We start from the raw sequence: 23107 nt of genomic DNA on the forward strand, positions 1-23107 counted from the left end.
CCTCCTCCTCATCGGACAGTGATGAAACAAAACAATCCAACATGCTGATCTTCTACAAAGTTTGTCCAGCGGTCATCACACCATCCAACATCCACGAGGTGATATCGTTCACCTCATTGATCGGTTCACCACTCAGCGGTTTCTACCACAGTTTGAACCGCATTTTCGCTCCCGCTCTCCTACAATCTGACAACGAATCAGTGGGCCCCAAAATGCAGACCCTCCTCACCGACCTTGAAACCAGTTTGCGATCAGCTGTTTTCAAATCAGCTGTTAACAACGAGGACCGCACGAGTTTAAGTCAGGCGTCAAATGTCGGCGACGAGTTCAAATTTTGGACGAGTGTTGTGGAGTTGGGGAAACGGAAGAGTGATAAGGAGAAGGCGAGGTTTTTTGTGCAAGTTTTGAAACCACTTTGTGAAGCTGTGGAGGATGGGGAAAATACGGATTTGGATGATATTTCGGAACTAGCCTACAATACAGTGGATGATTTATGGAAAGCGGATGAATACAGATTCCCACAAACCCGTATGGAGAATCTTATGGAGATAATTGGGAGAACGTTGGCTACACTGGTCATCACCCGGATTAAATCTACAGATTTATGGAAGGGAGCCTACGTGGACGTTGAGGAACTACTTCTGCAAGGCATTTCGTGTTGTACTAAGTGGCCTGAGATGTGCGAACGTTTAACGTCCCTATTCTGGCCCCACCACTCTCTTCACCCCTGGTCGGGCCAACCTTTCCGGCCGGACTACATCAGTAAATTTGCCGAACGCTTGAAATCGATCCGAAAAGTACGCACAGTACACAGACAGATTTCCAGACTGTTATCCCCGGCTGAGATCACTGATTTCAAACTGGACACTAGTTTCAAATGTTTCATGGATATGAATGTGTTGAATCTGAGTCCTTACAACGAGGTGACTTGGCGTAACGCGGAGAAACACTTTGAAAATTCTATCAAACCAGCTGAGGAACATGTTGCTAGTAAAATATTACAACATTTTCAGAGTGTCAACGTGAATACTATGCAATTGTTGCAGGAGTTTAGGAAGTATCAGGAGTTGATTGAGCGACCTCTAGTGCGTGAGTTATTAACTCCCCAACGAGAATGTCTGTTAGGTTTGTTACAAGACCATGTAGCTAAGTTGAACGCAGATGGGTTTGATGATAGGTGTAACTGGAGTATTAACTACGATATGTCACCACTGGTGAAAAAGATATACTGGTTACACCAGCAGGAGGCACAGATTGGTCAGGTTGAGAAGACGATCTCGTTCGTTTTAAAGGATTTGAACGGTTATAACGAGCTGGAGGAGGGGGTGAAAGGTGTGAGGAAACAGTTGAAAGATGCCATATCCGAGTTGTTAGATAGTTGGACAAGGGAGGTAGGGTCAGCCATAGCGGGGAAAAGGTTGGGGTTGAGAACCTCGGAGCCTGTCGTACAGTTTGAACAGGGGAAGTTGATGAAGGTAAACTACAATCCACAGTTGGTAGCACTGGTGAAAGATGTGAGACAGATATCAGTGTTGGGGTACAATGTACCAGCATCTATAGTTGAAACATCAGTGATGGCGCGGAGTTTCATCAACCAGGCACGATCCTTGCAACAAGTTGCCACATTCCACAACACGATCGGCGACCGCATGATAGTGTCGCAACGACCCATGATGTTGGCCGCAGCGGTCGAGTTGGCACGACTTGTTCGTGAGCAACACAGTGTCACCTGGAAGAACACGACCGCCGTTGACGGTTACATTAAAAAACTACAATCAGCTGTTGACAGATTGTACAAGGAGAACACACAACTGGTCACCCATCACAACAAGATCAACAACGTTGTGATGACACTGATGGAGACGGATCTGTTGCGGCAGCAGCAGAGGTGGAAGGAGGGGTTACGAGAGATACGGGAGATAATGTCGAGGGTTGAAGAAGATTTCACCAACACTAAATCGTGGAGAAGTCATTGGGATCACCAGATCTACAAAGCACTAGAGTATCGTTACAGAGTAGGTTTAGAACGTTTGAACGAACACCTCCCCGAGATCAGAACCGACCTAGTTTACAGACAACAACAGCTAACTTTCAGTCCCCCCATTGAAGACATCCGTATGAAATATTATCGACAACTGAAACATTTCCTAGCGATACCGTTATCGTTGAGAGGCGTAAGTGACGCGAATATTTTCCCATCAATCATTGATAATAACGCGCACAGATTTGTGAGGGTTTTCGAGAAAGCCAAGGATTTATTTGCGAGGGTGTTAGCGGTTTGTGATGAGTGGCAGGATTGGGTGGCGCTGGGCAGTGTAGATTGGGATTTGCTGATTGAGCATAACTTACAAACCGCTGATGATTGGGCGCTGAATTTTCGAGCTTCAAAAGCGTTGGGTCAACAGATCGCAAAGTTATCAAGCAGTGAAAGGAAAGTTGATTGTATTGTAATTAGTGTAGCCCCTGTGAGGGCTGAGGTAGAAATGCATAATCGAAGATACTGGGATATACTTTCCAGTAGCCTACACTCATCAGTCATACAAGATGTGAGCAAACTTGAGAATTTCATATTGGAATCGAAATCTAGTTTGGAGAAAGCTCCACAAAGTTTACAGGAAGTGGGTGAGATTAATAGCAAGTTTGAAAGTATCTCAGAGTCGGCTAAAAATATGTTCACACTAATCGAGTCGGCTGACAAAAAGAACAAGATTCTAGCTAGTTGGACTAAAGAACATGTAGACGAGGTTTCTCGTATGTCTATGTTATGGGAGAATTTCCAGGGCTTACTCAGTAATCAACAGTATATAATTTCAAAACAGGTGGATATGATGAAAAGTAACCTAGTGTCAGACGCTGAGAGACTTCAGAGTGAGATAGAGAGATTTGCGCTGAGGTGGGAGCAAATGAGACCGAGAGAGGACAATTTTCACGAGGAGGTTCAGGGACAACGGGTCATGCAACTATTGAAAGAAAAGCGGGAAAAATGGGATGAACTGACTCAGTCTGTGAAAACTATGAGTGAAGATTTTGTGAGGTTTGGGATAAAAGATGAGCTACCTGATTTTATGGACGTTGATAAGGTGGAACAAGATTTAAAACACCATGAAAGTACCTGGGCGTTGTATAGTGAGTTCACAACTGAACTAACTGAGATGGGGAATGAAGAGTGGATAGTTTTCCGCGGGAAATGTCAGACATACATGGATAAATTCATCACAAAATGGTGTAGTAGAATCACAGATAAACCGGCCTCATCTGTAAGTGTGTATCTCATGCAGGAGTTGGATAGTATCAAAGAAATGCTCCCTATAGTCAAATTTGTGAGGGGAGAAATGTTTTCAGACAAACATTGGATGGAAATGTTCAATTTGTTGGGGTTGCAATACATGCCACCTGAACAAATAACCTTCAATGATATACTACGTGCTAAAGTAAATATTATTAAAAACAATTCTCTACTCCAAGATTTAAACAGTCGAGCAGCTAGTGAGATAGTAATACGGCAGGCATTGTCAGATTTGGATATCTGGGAAGTGGAGGCCAAGTTCACAATGATACCTCACACTGACTGTCATGGAGAAGTGATACACTTGATTAAAGATTTCAATGACGTCATGACTAGAGTGGGTGATAACCAGTGTTTGTTACAATCTATAAAAAGTTCCCCAAATTTCGACGATTTTATAGACAGGGCACGCATATGGGAAACCCGATTGTCAGATTTAGACAACAACCTACGTATGTTAAATCAGGTGCAACGAAAATGGATTTATTTGGAACCTATCTTCGGAGCCGGTACTTTGAAAGTGGAAAGCTCACGATTTGAACGCGTCGATAAAGATTTGAGAATAATTTTGAACGATTTGTTCAAAGGTGATCATCGAGTGATAAATTTGTGTAAGATGTCGAATTTGAGTAACACCCTAAATTCGGCCTGTCAACATTTGACAGTGTGTCAGAAAAATTTGTTGCAATTTTTGGAGGAAAAACGAAACAAATTTCCGAGGTTCTACTTTATTGGTGATGAAGATCTGTTAGAAATACTGGGGCAATCCCAGAAGCGACATGTTATTCAAGCGCATTTGAAAAAGTTGTTTTCTGGGATACATAGTGTGAAGTTTGATAATGATAACAGTATCATAGCTATGTGTTCCTTACAGGGAGAGACAGTCCCCTGGAGAACCCTGTAATTTTGACAGCGAACGTAGAAGAATGGTTGTCTGAGTTAGCTTTGGAAATGACAAGAACATTGAGAAAGTTGGTACAGAACTGTTTAGAATCCCCGGATCCCCTACTCTATCCATCCCAAGTACTGTGTCTAGCCGAGAGAGTATCGTTCACAAAACGTTGTGAAGAATCCATCAAGAAAAAACACTTGGATTCCCTGTTGAAATCACTGCAGGCACAATTAGAAGCCTACACAAAACAACAAAACGAATGGCGGGTCATGTCCAGTGCTAAAGACGAGGAAAACAATTTGGGGGTACTGGAATTGAAATTGAAATCGTTACTGATCGACACAATCTATCATAAAGATATTGTGATTGAGTTATTGGAGGCGAATGTAACCGATGTAGAAGACTGGAACTGGCAAAGGAGGTTGAGATTTTATTTGAATCGATTGGGAGAGATTGTTGTGAAAATGGTGGATGTTGAGTTTACCTACTCCCATGAATACCAGGGCAACGCGGCGAGGTTGGTTCATACACCGTTAACCGACAAATGTTATCTAACGTTAACACAGGCTATGAGCGCTGGTTTGGGGGGAAACCCGTATGGACCGGCAGGAACAGGAAAAACTGAATCTGTAAAAGCACTTGGCATGCTACTAGGTCGCCAGGTATTGGTGTTCAACTGTGACGAAGGTATAGATGCTCAATCTATGACACGGATTTTGATAGGGTTGGTTAAGTGTGGATCTTGGGGGTGTTTTGATGAGTTTAATCGACTAGATGAGACCACATTGTCGGCGATTTCGATACAGATTCACACAATACAGGAAGCATTACGCAAAAAATCGAAGACTGTTAGTTTACTAGAACAGGAGGTGAACGTTGATCACAAAACTGGTATTTTTGTAACAATGAACCCTGCAGGGAGGGGGTACGGGGGTAGACAACAGCTCCCCGACAACCTAAAACAGTTATTCCGACCAGTAGTCATGTCTAAACCCGACGACACAATAATCGCACAAACTATTCTGCATTGTGAAGGTTTCAAACAAGCTGGGGAGATTGGTAATAAGTTGGTAACGTTGTTTTCTATGGCGAAAAAACTGTTGTCAGAGCAACAGCACTACGATTGGGGGTTGAGAGCGTTAAAAACTGTTGTGGCAGGTTGTGGAAATGCTCTACGTGAGTATTTTGTTGAGAAAAATGAGGAAATTGATGAAAATGTTGAAATGAAACTGGCTGTGAGGGTGGTACGGTTGAATACATTGTCGAAACTGACGTTCTCAGATAGTAGGAGGTTTGATATGTTGATAAAAGACACGTTTCCGTCAGTTGAGTTTGAGCTGTTTGCACATGCTAAACTCACAGAAGCTGTGGAGAGTGTTTATGATGAATTCAATCTTACCCCAAATAAGTGGCAGGTCAGGAAGTGTACAGAACTGTATGAACAGCTGATACAGAGGATGGGTGTTGTCGTAGTGGGACCTCCAGGTTCCGGTAAGTCTACCGTCATCAAACTACTGAAAAACGCGTTGAAAAAGATGAATATCACAGTGAAACAAAGTGTAATCAACCCAAAAGCTATGAACCGAACACAATTACTGGGTCAAACCGATCCTGATACTAGACAATGGATAGATGGAGTATTGAGTAGTACTTCTCAAATCGCTTACAATGTTCCCCCTGACGTACAATACTGGATAGTGTTTGACGGAGATGTGGATCCTGAATGGATAGAATCGTTGAACTCAGTTTTGGACGACAATCGGTTGCTAACTTTACCGTCAGGATGGAGGATACAGTTTGGACCTAACGTACATTTCTTGTTTGAAACTGATAGTGTTCAACATGCGTCACCAGCTACCATCTCACGTATGGGGGTGATTCTACTCAGTGAGGAAGATTTAGACACTAAAAGTTTAGTAGAATCTTGGTTGAAATCTCAACCAGAAGAAGATCAATCTGTTTTACAAAATTTCACCTCAGATTATCTCTACAAATGTGTGGACTGGGTGTTGAACGAAAACCATAATAGAATTGGGGAGATTAAAGCGATATCTGTTGTGAAAAACGGGTTATCTAGGTTGACGGGAGCTACAAGTAGGGCGAAGTTCGCGTACAGTTTAGCAGCCGGGTTGGGAGCCTTGTTGTCACCCACTTATCGAGAATCTTTCTACAAATTTGTGTTTGATCTCACCGGTGAACTGATTGCTTCAATGGATTTGTCAGATTCATTGATACAAAATTGTTACTACGACGAGAGGCGGGATTGTATCGATATTTACTCAACTTTAACCAACTCAACAACAAATTTTGACACAAACAAACCTTATTCACTAGTACTTACAGGGCAAGTACAGGCTTGTATTGATACAATACTAGATTGGCTACAAATGAAACACCCCCTAATACTGTACGCACCTCCCGGTACTGGCAAAAGTATACTCCTTGACTACTGTTTCTCAAAACTACACAATTACAAAGTGGCCACAATACACTGCAGCGCTAACATCACACCCTACCACTTGCTTCAAAAACTATCACAACTCTGTATTATAGTTTCTAGTAGTACAGGCCGTGTATACCGTCCGAAAAGCTCGGAATACTTGATTCTACACTTCAAAGACATCAACCGAATACAACCAGACCGTTGGGGAACTTGCATGTTGATACAGTTTTTACAACAGTTTTTATCCTACAAAGGTTTCTACGACAGTACTCTAGAGTGGGTAGCGTTCGAGAATATACAAATTGTTTGTAGTGTGTCATCGTTGGAGTCTATCAGCCAACGATTTTTGTCAATGAATAGAATCTATTGCTTAGCTTCTCCTGAGAAAAACGAGTTACAAGCGATTTACAACTCTTATATTAAATCGTTATTAGGGAGTAACAATAAGAGTTCAAGCATTGCAGGTGCTATGATAAACATTTATGAAGCTATTAAAAGTACGTTCAATAATAACTTGTCAAACCCTCATTATATTTTCACACCACGTGATTTGACTAGATGGTGCATGGGGATGTTGAGATATCCTCTACAACAGGAACACACTAGTCAATGCACAATTGAAGCATTGTTGTATGAGGCGGAAAGAAGGTTCAAACAGCGTATGGTTAGTGACGAGGATAGAAATAAGTATGACAATATAATTTCGACCGTTCTTGAATCTGATTGGTCAATGTTGCAGACTAGAGGTGGTGGGGGTGGAGGGGCGGTATTTATATGTGATCAAAATGGAGTGAATTTGAATATGTTCACGAGGCTGGAATCTAATGATTGGGAGATATTGGTGAGACAAGAAGTGACAAGATTAGGGTTGGTAGATATTGTAATATTACCAGAATTGAGTAAACTTGTAGCAAATATTGAACAATCTCTGAGCAACCCGGGGGAGTCTTTGCTACTAGTGGGACAAGCAGGATATGGACGTAAAACAGCCCTAAAGATCGCTGCATCTCGTTTGAACGCTACCCTAGTTTCTCCCAAGATCGGACCCAAATACTCGATTTCAAACTTCAAAAACGATTTGAAAAAAGTGATGCAAACAGCCGGAATCGATGGGGAACAAGTGTATTTACTATTGGAGGACCACCAGCTGATCCAATCCGAGTTCATGGATATGGTGAACAGTTTATTGTCTTCAAGTGAAATACCTGGGTTGTATCATAGTGATGAACTGGAATCTCTAACCGGTGCTATAGGTGATCTGGCAGAACAGGATAACTTTGACGGTACAACAGTTGAGTACTTCACACACAGAGTGTCTAGGAACTTACATGTAGTGTTATTACTAGATTCAACAGGTCCGAAATTCAGTCAACAACTAACTTCCAACCCAGCTATGCTGAAAAACTGTCACATTATTTGGTTAGATGAATGGTCAGTGGAGTCATTCAGATTGATACCTAGTATGATGATAGGTAGGGAGAAAGACGTGTTGATCACTGATGATTTGGTGGAGATATTTGTTGAGATACATAAACAAGCGTGTGGTTCAAGTGTGTTGAGAAGGAATATCTGTCCGAAACAGTATTTTTCGTTGGTAATCATGTATGATAAGTTGGTGACAGAGTTTAATGATAGTATACAGAAGAGGAAGGAACGGTTACAAGCCGGGATTTCTAAGCTGAGTGACGCCAAAAATGTTGTGGCGAGGTTGAAGTTGGAGGCTGCTGAACAAGAGAAATTGTTGGGTGAAAAACAGGAGAAAGCTACAAGAGCACTGGAGATGATAACGGAAACAATGTCGAATACTAATACCCAGAGAGGACAGATGGAAGTTTTGAAGGCACAAACTGAGCAGGAAAATGATGCATTGATGGCGAGAAAGGCTGAAATTGAGGCTGAGTTACAGGAGATCGAACCACTGATCAAGGAGGCATGTGCAGCAGTGGGTAACATCAAATCTGAGGCGCTTTCTGAGATACGATCGTTGAGGGCTCCTCCTGATGTAATCAGGGACATATTGGAAGGTGTGTTGCGGTTAATGGGGATACAAGACACGTCTTGGAATAGCATGAAAACGTTCCTGGCGAAACGCGGTGTTAAAGAGGATATACGTTGTTTTGACGCACATAAAATCACACCGGAAAGCAGGGAGTCAGTGGAGCAGATGTTGGCGGAACGTAGGGACTCGTTCAACGCTAAAACGGCGAAACGTGCGTCGGTTGCTGCTGCACCGTTAGCTGCTTGGGTGACAGCTAACGTGAAATACTCGAAAGTACTCGAGAAAATTCGTCCCCTCGAACGAGAACAAGCAAAACTGGAGAAAAATTTAAAATCTTCCGAGGACCGCATTGTGAAACTTAGTAGCGGTTTACAAGATGTTGATCAAATAGTCGCGGAGTTGAAGGTGAAGTTAAATACGTTCACAAAAGAGGCTGCAGAGATTGAGATACATTTGAATAAAGCACACGAAACTATATCAGCAGCTGAGGTACTAGTTTCTAAGTTAGACGACGAATATTCAAGATGGAAAGTACAGTTGAATGAGTTGTCCGATAATCTAGAAAAACTCCCAGCCAACAGTTTACTAGCAGCTGCTTCAATCGTGTATCTTTCTGCAACGTCCCAGGATGTACGTGGTAGTTTATTGGAGACATGGGGGAGGATCCTTGGTTTACACAATTTCTCTCTAGTTAGTTTCCTGGGGAAGGAAAGCGAGATGATACAGTGGCAATCGGAAGGTTTACCTTCAGATCAACTATCAATTGAAAACGCTTTGGTAGTCATGAATTCAGAATCGTGTCCAATTCTTGTGGATCCCACATGCCAGGCTCAAAACTGGCTCGAGAAACGGGTGTACAAGTTACGAGAAGGGAAACCAACAGCGGTTGAAGTTGTTTCCTACTCCAGTCCTAGATTGTTCACCGTTCTAGAGTTTGCCATACGGTTTGGTAAGATACTAGTCGTGAACGAGGTTGTGAAAATCGATCCATTTTTGTATCCTATACTCAGAGGAGATTTTACCTATCAAGGACCTCGTAAAATGGTGCAATTAGGTGATAAAAACGTTGATTACAACCCTGATTTTAGGTTGTTTCTAACTACAAGAACAATAGATACTAGCATTTCTCCTGATGCTTTAGCCTACATAACGAAAGTCAACTTCATGACATCTTCAGCAGGTCTAGCCCAACAATTACTAGCCTGTGCACTGAATACCGAGCAACCGGAGTTGGAGGAACGTCGTAAGGAGCTTCTACACCAGGAAGAAAATCTAAAACTACAACTGGACGGTATGCAGGAGAACGTTCTAAATCGTTTAGCATCAGCTGATGGAGATATATTGGAGAATCGAGAGCTGCTGAACTCACTAAACGAAACTAAAAGAAGTAGTGTTATGATACAAGAATCTTTGGAGGAGTTTGTAAAGCTACAAACAGAGCTTAAAGAGCATTGTAGTGTGTATCAACCGCTAGCCGAGTACGCAAGTAATTTATACTTTGCTATAGCATCCCTACCTGCTTTGAACAGCATCTACTGCATATCAGTCAACGCGTTTCTGCGTCTATTTCAAACCTCACTGAAATCTAGTAAAGATGTAGAAAGTGACAATAAATGCTCCCATCTATTACACATTGTTTACTACCATGTTTCAAGATCTTTATTCAGGTCAGACCATTTGACATTCGGACTACATTTGGCGCACAGTATGAATCCCAACCTGTTCAAACCCAACGAATGGGAATTGTTCACTAGACAATCGAATATATCAGAGTTTAAGGTTGATTTGACAAGTGGAAACGAGGGTGCCCCTAAATGGATAGATCAGGAACGTTTGTATGATGTGAATCTGTTCCATTGTACGTTCCCAGACTTGTACAAAAGTTTGAGACTGGATGAAGAGAAAATTTGGAAAGGGTTTCCACGTTCCACTACACTGAAACCACCTGTGAATTTATCTCTTTTTCAAGAGGTGCTACTTGTACAAGCGTTATCCCCCGATTATCTATGTACAAGTCTTGTAGAGTTCACTTGTAAAGCGTTGGGGTTGGACTCGCTATCAGCTCCACCTCTAAGTTTACAAGAGCTGTACAAAGAATCAGTTGCCGAGGAACCGATTATGATCATCTCAGGACAAGGAAGTGACCCCTCCTCTGAGCTGCGTCACTTGGAGGAGACCGTTTGTCCCACGAACTGTTATGAAGTTGCATTGGGCGAGGGGCAGGAGAGGGAGGTTTTAAGATTGCTCAAGTTGGCGGCAGTGGATGGGTCATGGTTGGTACTGAAAAACGTGCACTTGATGACTGGGTGGTTGGCAGAACTGGAGGCTGAGTATAGGTTACTGGCAGATGTAAACAAAAATTTTCGGTTATGGTTAACTACACAACCCCACACTTCCTTCCCATCTCTTTTAATTTCACAATGTTTGAAAGTAACCTATGAAGCTCCACCAGGGGTGAAACGCAACATGCAACGTACTTACGGCACCTGGGAACAAGATCCCATGCTACAAACTTCAATACCTGGTCCACTATTCAACCTAGCTTGGTTCCACGCGTTAGTCTTAGAACGCCGCACAATTATCCCACAGGGTTGGGTGAAGTTTTACGAGTTCAACGAAACTGACCTATCAGCTGCTCTACAAATTATGAAGACAGTCCTAGAAAAATCTGGGGGAAGTAAACTGGGAGTTAACTGGCAATTTTTTAAGGGGTTATGCGAGGGAGCTGTGTATGGTGGTAGAGTTGACAACACATATGATCTACGAGTTTTATCAGCGTACTTGGATAAGTTTTTCACCAACGATAGAACAACCTCGTTGAGCCTAGGTATAGATCTACCACAAACTAACAATATTCGAGAACATATTAGAACAATCGACAAAATCCAAGATGTAGATTCACCCTCATGGTTTGGATTACCTGCCAATGTAGATCGTAGTTGGCAAAGGAATACAAGTGCACAAGTTATCAGTCAACTGCAATTGTTGATATCAGAAACTTTAGACCAAAGTTTGTCTAGTTCCATCAATGATTGGCATCATCACCAATTAAACCCTGTTTTGAATCTTTGGAAGAAGCTAAACCAAGGTGTACCCCTTTTAAAAATGAAGGAACCTAGTTTAAATTTGGATGAAGAACAACACCAGGACATATCTGATGATCCTCTACAATCGTTTGTACAATCTGAGTTCAGGTTTGCTTTGAAGCTTGTGCATTATATTCACTCAGGTTTAGCGGCGATAACAAGGGTGTTGAAGAATTCTTCACAGCCTACTTCGAGAGTGAACAGTTTGGCTCAAGCGTTAGTCAAACATCAGGTGCCTGAAGAATGGGAGAATCTGTGGAGATGCAGCGCTGTCAACGATTCTATGAGATACTTGAGGTCAGTTATGACACGAGCTATGGCTGTGCATAGTATGGTTTCACATAAAAGTGTGACACTAACCTCACTAGATTTGGCAGATATTTTTCACCCGGAAACCTTGTTGAACGCCCTACGACAACAAACTACAAGATCCTTGAAAGGTACATGCATCGATGAACTACATTTGAAATGTTCGTGGTCGCCGATTTCATCTACGAAAGATATAACTTCTAGAACCGACCAACCACAGCTCACGATTTTAGGTTTGCAACTTGAGGGAGCCCAGTTCGATTCACATTCGTTGTCGGCTAATACGGCGGATTCTCCCGATGTAACAGTGGCTCCGCCCCTTTTGCTATCGTGGTCCAAGAGAGTTCTGGTGGATGGTGATGATGAAAACAATGTACTCAAAGTGCCTCTCTACTCTTCTGTTGATCGTGAGAATTTGATTACCGAGTTGAGTGTACCCTGTCAGCCTAATGAGAAGCAGAAGTGGATTTTGGCTAGTGTTGCTTTTCATATTAGAAACTGAACTGAAGGAGTTTTAAAAATATGTAATATTTATTAAAAAACCTTTCACATCAAAAATTGCAGGGGATTCTCAATCTATCTATCATTAGAGACTATTTCACATCAATACTTATTAGGGATTTTGAATACATTTCTTTTTTAGAAAAAGCTAGTTTGAAGAAGACAACAGTCACATCTCAGAGGTCTAGTCGATAGTAGAGTTGTTATAATAAGTACACTATGTAGAAGTTGGAAAGTATGTGATGTTCATGTTATTCAATAAAATTTAATTGGAAAAAAACTGGGATTTAATTATTTTCTTAGTCACATCTCAGAGCTCTAGTCGAAAGTAGAGTTGTTATAATAAGTACACTATGTAGAAGTTGGAAAGTATGTGATGTCCATGTTATTCAATAAAATTTACTTGAAAACAACAAACTGGTATTTGAATATTTTCTTGTTATCCATTATGAGTTCGTTATACCCATTATGAAGCAATTACAAAAGTAGATTACCTAGATCTTCGAATTGAATTTTTAATAAGTTACTACACTACTCAAGAATATGAAAAACAAAAATTCATTCGTGAATTATTGTGAGGAGTTCATGGAGGAGTTTCGATAAAGTAACATCCGTTCATATCGTATTATAAATGAATATCATTCAGGGAATAAGCACAATGGGGAATAAGCACTGGGAATATCAAAATCCCTCAATATGAAGAATAATTATTATACTATTCGAATAAGTAATCTATAGAAAATATTTCCAAAACTCGGAAGTATACTGTAAACTATTTATTAACAAATATGTGCATTAACACCAAACATATTGTCCACAGTGTGATAAAAATAATACTCTTATGATTTTAATTGAAGATTTGATCCTCTAACCTCAAAAGGACGTTTATGATGATGATGATGACATGACATTTATGTAATTAAATCTAGATTAATGAATACATTAAACGTATTGTCCACTCAAGATGAAATTAATACTTGTATTGGAGAGTATTTGAACTATCAAAGTGTAGTTTAATTTTACCACTCCAGGCATTGTGTGAGGATAATGGTGATGATGATGATATAAAAGTCAATAAATCTAAACTTATAATACACATAATTGTACACTAGTATAACTTTCACTGGAGAGTCAAGTCTATACCAGTTAGGCTAGGCGCACACCAGCTAGTCAAGACAAGACAAGACATGATCAGACACGTTGAGTCACAATACTTCACATAGCTGCTTATGACGCAACTCACACTGATTAGTCATTGCAATTAGACATGTCTTCATAAGCAACTATGTGGAGTATTGTGACTAAACATGACTAGTCTTGTCTTGACTAACCGGTGTAGTATACCCAGCCTTAGATCCACCTCACTATTCCAAACATAGCGTGGAGATAATGATGATTAATATATTATAACTTGAAAATTCAATAAATTTCAACTTCAGATAGGAATTGTACACCTTTCACTTAAGAGTAGACTCTATCTCACCGAATTAGGCATTGAATGATGAAAACGAAAATAACGATATTAAAACGGCAATAAACCTACATAGATGGAATCCCATAACACCGTTCCATTACGATAAGACGTCCATAATTATGATGGTTGAAAAACGTCAATGAATCTAGATTAATGGACGATTATTTAAAAACGTCAATTGATCTAGAATTCCACCACAACTTTCCATGGAGATAAACATGATGTTTTTAAACGTCAGCAAAGATCGACAGCAGTTGAATCGTCTCAACTGCATTCTCCATCTTTCACGTCGCTATCATCATCATCGTCGTCTTCATTATCGTCTCCGTTCTGCGCATGCGCAGTGAGCTGTTTTGAGGCGGGGCCCAGCCAGAGCAGCGACAGTTTGCTCTTCATGAAGCTGTTGAGAGGTGGCACCAATGAGCTGGGTAGCAGGAACGAGGACAGGTTGAATAGGTCCACGAAGATCTTGTAGCGGTCGCTGCAAATGAATTAAGAGGCAAAGTTATTGAAAGGAAACAAATATATAAAGTTAGATTCTATTAAAAAATGCTAAATAAGACAGAAAGAAAACAAAGAATAAAAATATCTCCAGCAAACATCGGCGGTGTGATCAGCTGCGATCAACGGTTATTGCCTGGCCATTTTTTATCTCAATCGACAAAACTTTCAGAAATGAGCATTATTTCGTGTTGGCATTTATAATTTTCCAGACATTTAAAACATTTTTTAAATAGTATTTATGTTGTGTAATGTTTTATATGAAATTTAAATTTGTCTTAAAATGAGAGGAAACAAATTAGATGTTCGATCACAGATTTAACCCTCAAACTTGGTTTATAAGTTCATGGTTTGATTAAATTTATAACAAGTTTTTATTCGACATAAACCAATCATTGGAAATAAATGTAAATACTATTTGATATAAGTATAATTTGTTTAGTATAATTGAATGTTGTAAACGAAAAACGAGCATTGATACGGTAATACAATCTGTGCTACAGCAGTTATTGATGTGTAATGTCTGATTTAAATCCTAGAACTACCTGAAACCAACAGTGGAAATACAATTTGAGGTATAATGTTTGTATCAAATATTAATTGTATCTGGAACAAGCATCTGAATAAAATTTCAAACTGTTACAGGAATAGTTAAGATAATAGAGCGTCTCTATTTCATAAGTGCTATAAAGATCTAAAAAATAGTTACAGAAGTTGGATTCACTATTTTATAACATTGTTCTTCATACTGTCAAGTGAAATCGAATCATAGCTTGAATGTAGCCGAGTGGATTAATCGCTGGTCTTGCAATACAATGTTCCCGGGTTCGATCCTTGGTATGTTTCGGAAAGACACGTTAAGTCGTCGGTCCCGGCTGCCAAGAGCCAGCCAGGTCATTTCCATAATTATTATTCTTTTTATTAAATTCTTGAAATGCGAGAAGTAAGATTGTAATAATGTAATTTTCAAATTGAAACAAAAGCGTTTTGCATTCATTGTCAAAGCGAACCATATGGAAATATCAAATATGACTGATTTATTAATAATTATAATTACCTGAGTGTAGAGCGTAAGTAATGGTAACCAGAAGAGCCGCCTGTTCCCATAGCAGTGGTGCCAATTATTCGTTGTACGAGTAAACAGTGGCTGTCTGAAAACAGAAAACTCATATAATATGTAATAATTCAGAAATTAGACCAATTAAAACCAGCATCAATAGCACATCCCAATTTTGCCAATCTTTCTGAATACATTCTTTCCATTATCCACGCAAAGGACTGGGGTTTGGCATAGAGAAAAGATAGCATACAATATGTTATCTTATATTCATGGTTTTGGTTGACCCTTCTTAGTCCTCCATCTAATTTTCCTTCAACAATTTTCTGAAATAGAGTTCCTTAAATAAGAGATAATGGTTATTTAAAAGAGAAGAGATTAGACCATTTCTACTCCCTGTAATCACGCTGTCCAATATCAATAAGAGATCCTTTGTTTGATGAATGACAATATCATAATTTAGATTAGATTAAATTCAGAAACTGTGGTAAGTTATTTATAAAAAATGGAGTCTATTGCAGATTAGTATTAGCCTGGAACACACCTGTCATGCAGCGTTCCGATCCCACTCCGATCATACAGGCGGACGACTGCAAATGACAGTAAAATAGACAACAGACTTGAATGCGGCAAGCATCACTTGCTCGTCATATATACCGTTCTACAAACTTCCCTCCACCACACAAAAAATCGGACATGATTCAGATCGGAAAGATGCATGACAAGAGTGTCTCCGGCTTTTTCCTTGTATAATATGAATGTGGAATAAATTATCTCAATTCTATCTTGTCTTGGTTGGTTCAGGCTTCATGCTCAGCAAAAATAATGTCAGAAGTAAAAAATCGTTAGGTCATGTCAGAGGCTCTGAAGTGCGACTGAGAACTCTGACACTAGACCTGAGCCAGCTAGGCTACTCGATATCATTATTATTATTATTTTAGAAGTAAAAATCAAAGAAGCACGAGTAAAAAATAAATTCAGATTAATAGTAACAATATTAATAAATGAATTAATTTAATAAATTCAATTTTGCCTCACATCGCCATTTGTTGATCAATGCATCAATGTCCATAAGATTGGCCAACAGCTGATAGGGCTGACTGAAGCGTGGCTCGTTGCGGTAGAGGTTGATCAAGATGGCGCCCTGGAGTGCCTTGTGGCTGAGGCGTCGCTCCCCCCTCTGCACCAGGCGCTGGTGTGTGTCGGCGCATAGCACCGTCTCGAAGACAAGGCGTCGCTTCTCCACGTCCGCTAGCAAATGTTCTACTTGTGACTCGCTTTCTGCTGCCTGTTCAAACATGAAATTTTATTAAATTCTTGATTTCATCTGAATTTGAGATACGATCAGAAAAACTTTATGAATTCAACACAGTATTCACCTCCTGTTGGTGACGTAGACAAAATGAAATTCAAGATTCATAATGAATTTTTATGAAAGGAAAGGAAGGAAATTGACAACTTTGTGCTACACGTCGGCAAAAGAAAACTTGTACGCCGACGTGGAGTCTTAATATAACTTATTCACTTATACATTAATATTAATATATAAAATGATCCTACAATATTATAATATAGGCTAACAGTAATTAACATTCAACCAACTAAATATTCCATTCTAAGAAATAACAATAAATTAAAGATATACATAAAGCTGAATTTAAGATTCATACAACATCAATCAATATTAAACCAAATCATTAATTGAATAAAAATAATTTTCTTTCACCCAGGTATGGAAATCTTTTATTTTAGGCTTCTTTAACAACCATCCTCTTGGAACTTTATTATAGAGTTTATTTCTCAAATATGAAATACTTCTACGGGATAGGGTGCTATCAACTCTTTCAATTGTGATTAAGTTTTGAGCGACTTGTCTAGTTACTCTTTGAAAATTTTGAATATTTTTAATTTGAGCACATGTTTCTTAGTCTTTAAAATGAACAATTGTCTTATAGTGAACAGATTGGAATTTTGAAACAATGTGACACTTGGGAAATCTCTCGGATACCTCATTATTGTTTTGATAACTAACTTTTGTAAAACAAATAGAGGTTTTAAAGTTGAATCAAAAGTTCCTCCCCATATAGAATTACCATACTGAACTAAGGATTGGAATAGAGCAAAATAAACAGATTTTAGTAATTTTAGACTCAAAATACTTCTAAGCATGTACATTTTTAAATTGACCACCCTTATTTTCTACAAAGGTAGCTAATCTGAGGTGACCAGCGTAGATGCTTATCAACAAAAATACCAAGATACTTGTAATTGTTTACACTCTCAATAACCTCATTGCAAGAATCACATGGATACCTGTTACAAGCATTATTCAAACAAAGCCTGTTCATATCTAGATCTCCTCTTGTTGTTGGACTGAAGGTCATACATTTTGTTTTACCAAGATTTAGTCTCAAATAATTATCCATTCCATCAAAAATCATGTCAGAAGTAAAAAATCGTTAGGTCATGTTAGAGGCTCTGAAATTGATCAGGTGCGACCTGAGAACTCTGACACCAGACCTGAGCCAGCCAGGTCACTCGATATCATTATTAGAAGTAAAAATTAAAGAAGCATGAGTAAAAAATAAATTCAGTGTCTTACACCGCCACTTGTTGATCAATGCATCAATATCCATAAGATTGGCCAACAGCTGATAGGGCTGACTGAAGCGTGGCTCGTTGCGGTAGAGGTTGATCAAGATGGCACCCTGGAGTGCCTTGTGGCTGAGGCGTCGCTCCCCCCTCTGCACCAGGCGCTGGTGTGTGTCGGCGCATAGCACCGTCTCGAACACAAGGCGTCGCTTCTCCACATCAGCTAGCAAATGTTCTACTTGTGACTCGCTTTCTGCTGCCTGTTCAAACATGAAATTTTATTAAATTCTTGATTTTAATCTGAATTTGAGATACGATCAGAAAAACTTTATGAATTCAACACAGTATTCACCTCCTGTTGGTGACGTAGACAAAATGAAATTCAAGATTCATAATGAATTTTTATGACTTTATTATATTAAATTATGGATTCATTAATAATAATTTATGGATTAATTATAATACATTTTTCATTCATTTATTACATTATCAAGTATTGCACAACTCTCAGAAGAGTACCACAGGCTTAAGCCCAAAACGGTTCCAATTCTAATTTGCACAACAGTCCAGAACCAGATAACAGTACACGTCCCGTAGCTTTGCCTCCGTGACTTTGAAACGGCATATGATTTGGGAGAGTAATAGCACAAGGTTACCTTATCTTTTATCTCCCTATCATTTTTATGATGTACTTATTGTATGAATCAATAAAGAATAAGGAATATAGGCAAGGTAAGGTTCGTGGGGTAATATTTACGGCTTTGCAAGAAACATCAGACTCAAAAGACCCTAGATCCCCAGATCGAGGAAGCTTCCTTGAAGGAATCTCCCTACATTAGATTAGATTTCTTTATTTATGTATGTTACATGTTACAATAATTACTGGCTTATACACTAATTTACATTAAATGACGGTAATGCTAATTATTCAACGAATTTTACTAAGTATAAAAAAATTATCAATGAGAATAAAGATTAAATGCAATTAGAATAACGATAGTATAAAATTGTAATGTAACTTCATAAATCGGCGGTGTTTCAACAAATAATTGTCGATTCTCTAAGAAGGATATAAAATCATATCCTTCCCATAAACACACGACCGGGTCTTTTTTTACAGTCTACATTCAGAGATTTTTCAGGAATGAGAGAGTTTCAACGTATCTCCAAAAATGGAAAAAGCATGCTGAACGAATGTCAGCTGATAAGCTTCCACTGAAAATTATTTTCAAGTATGAGCACTACCTCCGTAAACAAAGTTGTAGCGCATTCGTGTGACGTCAGCACAGGTAGAGCTCCTACACCAATAAAAATTCGTTGATTTCATCTGATCTATATCAGCTAGTGTTTTTATTGGTGTAGGAGCCCTACCTGTGCTGACGTCACCAGAATGCACTATGGCTTTGTTTATGGAGGTAGTGGTATAAGCCGGTAGGCAGAGCTACAGGTTCCGGACTGTAAACAGTGTTGTGCTAAAAGGACGCAACTCCAAAACGCTCCTTGTGTATCTTTTCGGATGCAACACGTTGCTTTTCAGAAGATTCAAAAGAGCAACTGTTGCTTATGGGAAGATACATTTTCAAAGATGATCCATGTTTTTGAACGGGTAGTATTGTAGTCTAGTTGCCTTCCGCCGATGGTCAAAGCTACAGGACCCGGACTGTAGCTATAGTGAGGTCCATGTTATAATGGCAGTGGAGAAAGATAGGAGAACAACGTTGCCGATTCTCACTGTCTAGTCAATGCCTTATTGACAGTAGCTGATACAGGTTTATTAATATGTAATATTAATGGTTCATCTTCGTTTAAAATTGATTAATTATATTTTATAAGGCAAGAAATAATATTTTTCAATAATTTAATAATGAATTTTCATAATTAGGATGGAATATTTTGTGAATTAATTATTAATTCTACATTGTTCAAAGACGAACTGGCAACAGAGCAAAGCGAGAAAGAGATAGCGCTATCCGCTTTATTGGATGAAAGACAAGGATAGCAATATCATTGCTAATCAAACACTGCCATTATAACGTGGATCTCACTATAGCATGTGTCACTTTCACATTTTTATCGCCAGGCAATGTATAAGCTCGTTATCGAAGTACTCATTCATTGAATTTTCAATAATCAGACTTCTCAATCAATTTATTCTTGGCAACTTTCTTGAAGCTCGTTATTGACCGTTCTTCAACAGCGAAGGAAAGACTTTCAATTCAAGTAAACTTGACTTGAGTTTTCAAAATTGCTCATTTTGTTTCAACCCATTCAGTTTTCAATTGCTCATTTCAACTCAAACGTTGAAAAAAGCTTGAATTCAAGTAAACTTGACTAATGTAAACCCTACTTTACTGACCATGGCAGCCTCCTTATGGCACTTGAGCATAGTGTGGACCGCCTGTCGATACTTGGCGCAGAAGTCGAATCCGTTTGTCTCGAGGCCAGGTGTTCGCTCCAGCCAGGCCTCCACCAGCTGCAGCAGAGATGGCTCCATCTCACTCTGTTCCACACGACAAGCAGCCTGTTTGTCACGACTGAACACCTCCACGTAGTGCTGGTTGAATGTCACACGTTGCTCCTGTCAAAAAGATATAACTTCTTTCCATCATCTACAATTACCTTATAATAAGGAAAGGCACATCAATATAATATGCACATCATTTACAACAAATATATTCACTTTTGAAAAACTAAATTACGACATAGCAGTCAGGTATTTATAAATAAAAGCTATTAGCTTCTACTCACATTAGTGAAGCGCTTTCGGACACTAGGCCCTTCATCAACACATCACATATGTGTATTATTATTTATAAATACCTGACTGCTATGACGTAATTTAGTTGTTCAAAAGTGATTATTAACAAGCAGTTCGTAATGGAAACAAACATTGAAGACAAATATATTGCTTCTTTCCATAATTTACAAGTATTGTATATTAAGGAAAGGCACATCAATATGAGGAAATGCACAACAGCCTCACACCACAACTGCCTTTTTTGAAATCTATACTACAGTCCTAATCAAACCGTAGGTTTTGTCAGTATCATTTGTTGAAAAAGATTATAATGAATAGTCGAAAATGACTACAATCTATCAAAATGGACAGCATTGATCATCGACTATGACTTTCAACACAATTAATTAGTTAATATCATGATAATATTAATTGTTGAGTAAATTCTTGTGAAAATAACGTTCACTGAAATATATTTATATTTGAATTTACATTTTTGTACATGGTACCTTGTCAAGCAGCCTCTTTAAGGTTCGCTTAAAGTAGCTTATTTTATCAAATAAAGGTTTTTCTATTCTATTGGTGTTATTTATAAAACAATAGGCCTACTAACAGTTTAAAGTGAATCACAGTAAAAAGCATAAAACACATAATCAAACCAAGATGTGAGAGCCAAGTCTTGAAGTAGTATATTTTGAACTATTCCTGAATTAAAACTTGGCTGATTTTGACTTTGTTGCCTAAATATATTGAAACTTATCAACATAATCCAGCAGATGACGAATAAAATAAAACATCAATGCTTGTATTATATTAAGGCACTAGGCAGAGTCGCCTGTGGGGTTCCAGTGGTGTAAGTGTGTATAGCAAGGAAATCTAGAGCCACCAGTCGGCCGACAAAATCTGAATTATTGAAATTATCATTATAAAAATTATTAGTTAAATGAATTATTTCAAAATCTAGTTTAATGAACGCAGGCTGATAACCTAGCCTGGTGTCCCAGGATTTATATTCGTATAATTTTGCAGATATAATTTGCAGGTATAATTTATATTCGTATATTTTTGCAGAAATCCAATTATATCTAATAACATGGATTGGGTTTAACTCAATTTCTCAATTAAAATAAATTGATATATACATTACAACACAACTCGACTGAACTATTATTTTCATGCTACATATTAAAATTAATAAAAAACTCACTCGTTTCAATCCCAATTTATTCTCAATGAGTCTGAACTGTAAACTTTGGAACCCTGAAGCAGGCGAAAGGTAGTTTCGAAATTCCATAAAGTCCAGCGGCGTCATCGTTTCCAGTATTGTTATTTGATCAACCAACAACTGAAAACAACAAACAATAGAAATTAATGTAGATTGTCATAAAAGATCAACACAAATCATGAAAACTACGGTAGTTCAATGAATATCATATGGTTGAGATAAACCATTTTATAATCTGAATTCCTGATTATTATTACCGTATTTGAAAATACTATAGTTTTAAATTACTGTTTTTTAAAGATACTGTATTAAAATAACATTATGTTGTAAAATTTATTTTAAAAAGCGAAAATGTATTGTTTATTCAACATAGAAACTTCATTACATAGAAATATTAATTATTATAAGTCTTCTTTACACAATTAGTTCTCAGATTACTTTCCCCTGTATCTCATGTATTTTTTAATTTTACATGTACTTCAATAATAACAAAAACCTGGCTTGAACTGAAAGTAAGCCAAAGCTTAAACTAAAACAAAGCTTGAGCTAAAAGCCAAAAACCTGGCTTCTATGGCTTGAACATAAAATGTCACAGCAAAAATATAATAAGGAAATGAATTAATAGTTAAATCATTATTAAAAAATTGATGTAAACTTTCCTTGAAGAATTGTGGACTACCGGAACATTGATAAATATGCAATTATGATTGGTAACAACCAGTAATTATAACCAATTATTCATATGTTGTGCGTCAATAACGTCTACTCTTCAAATAGAACATTGCTGATAAGAAAATTTGTATTAATTTGCTGATTTGATGTTGGATACATAACTTCTTCACAAGAAATGGATTCACACTTTCAAAAGTTTATTATCTGATTACCTTGAGTATCATTGAGATCCTGTTCAATCTTCTGACAACGTCTAGTGTTTTCGATTCGTCCAAACCCTGAAAATTTGAAGAAATAAATTATTACTGTACACGAAAAATCATAAGAAATAAT

The 23107-nt window shown here is 38.4% G+C and overlaps 2 protein-coding genes across 3 annotated transcripts in view; one reads left to right on the forward strand and one right to left on the reverse strand.

Annotated features, from left to right (window-relative positions):
* On the forward strand, positions 1–12908 carry LOC111062266 (cytoplasmic dynein 2 heavy chain 1). Its single transcript, XM_039439503.1, is given in 2 exon segments — positions 1–4170; positions 4173–12908. Coding segments are annotated over 2 exon segments (12474 nt in total). The 5' UTR covers positions 1–41; the 3' UTR covers positions 12518–12908.
* The window catches only part of LOC111048188 (tryptophan 2,3-dioxygenase), a 24266-nt gene continuing 13912 nt past the window's right edge, over positions 12754–23107 (reverse strand). The window contains exons 4-9 of one of the 2 annotated variants that reach the window (XM_039439322.1): positions 22987–23052; positions 22085–22222; positions 20497–20718; positions 18151–18400; positions 15549–15642; positions 12754–14471 (exon numbers count right to left, since the gene is read on the reverse strand). In XM_039439322.1, the coding sequence (XP_039295256.1) occupies positions 14255–14471; positions 15549–15642; positions 18151–18400; positions 20497–20718; positions 22085–22222; positions 22987–23052 (987 nt within the window). In that variant the 3' untranslated portion in view covers positions 12754–14254. Of the gene's footprint in view, positions 14472–15548; positions 15643–16586; positions 16837–18150; positions 18401–20496; positions 20719–22084; positions 22223–22986; positions 23053–23107 lie in introns of both variants that reach the window. The other variant, XM_039439321.1, reaches the window with a different exon arrangement.

Source organism: Nilaparvata lugens, chromosome 12, assembly GCF_014356525.2.
Source record: "Nilaparvata lugens isolate BPH chromosome 12, ASM1435652v1, whole genome shotgun sequence".
NCBI lineage: Eukaryota > Metazoa > Arthropoda > Insecta > Hemiptera > Delphacidae > Nilaparvata > Nilaparvata lugens.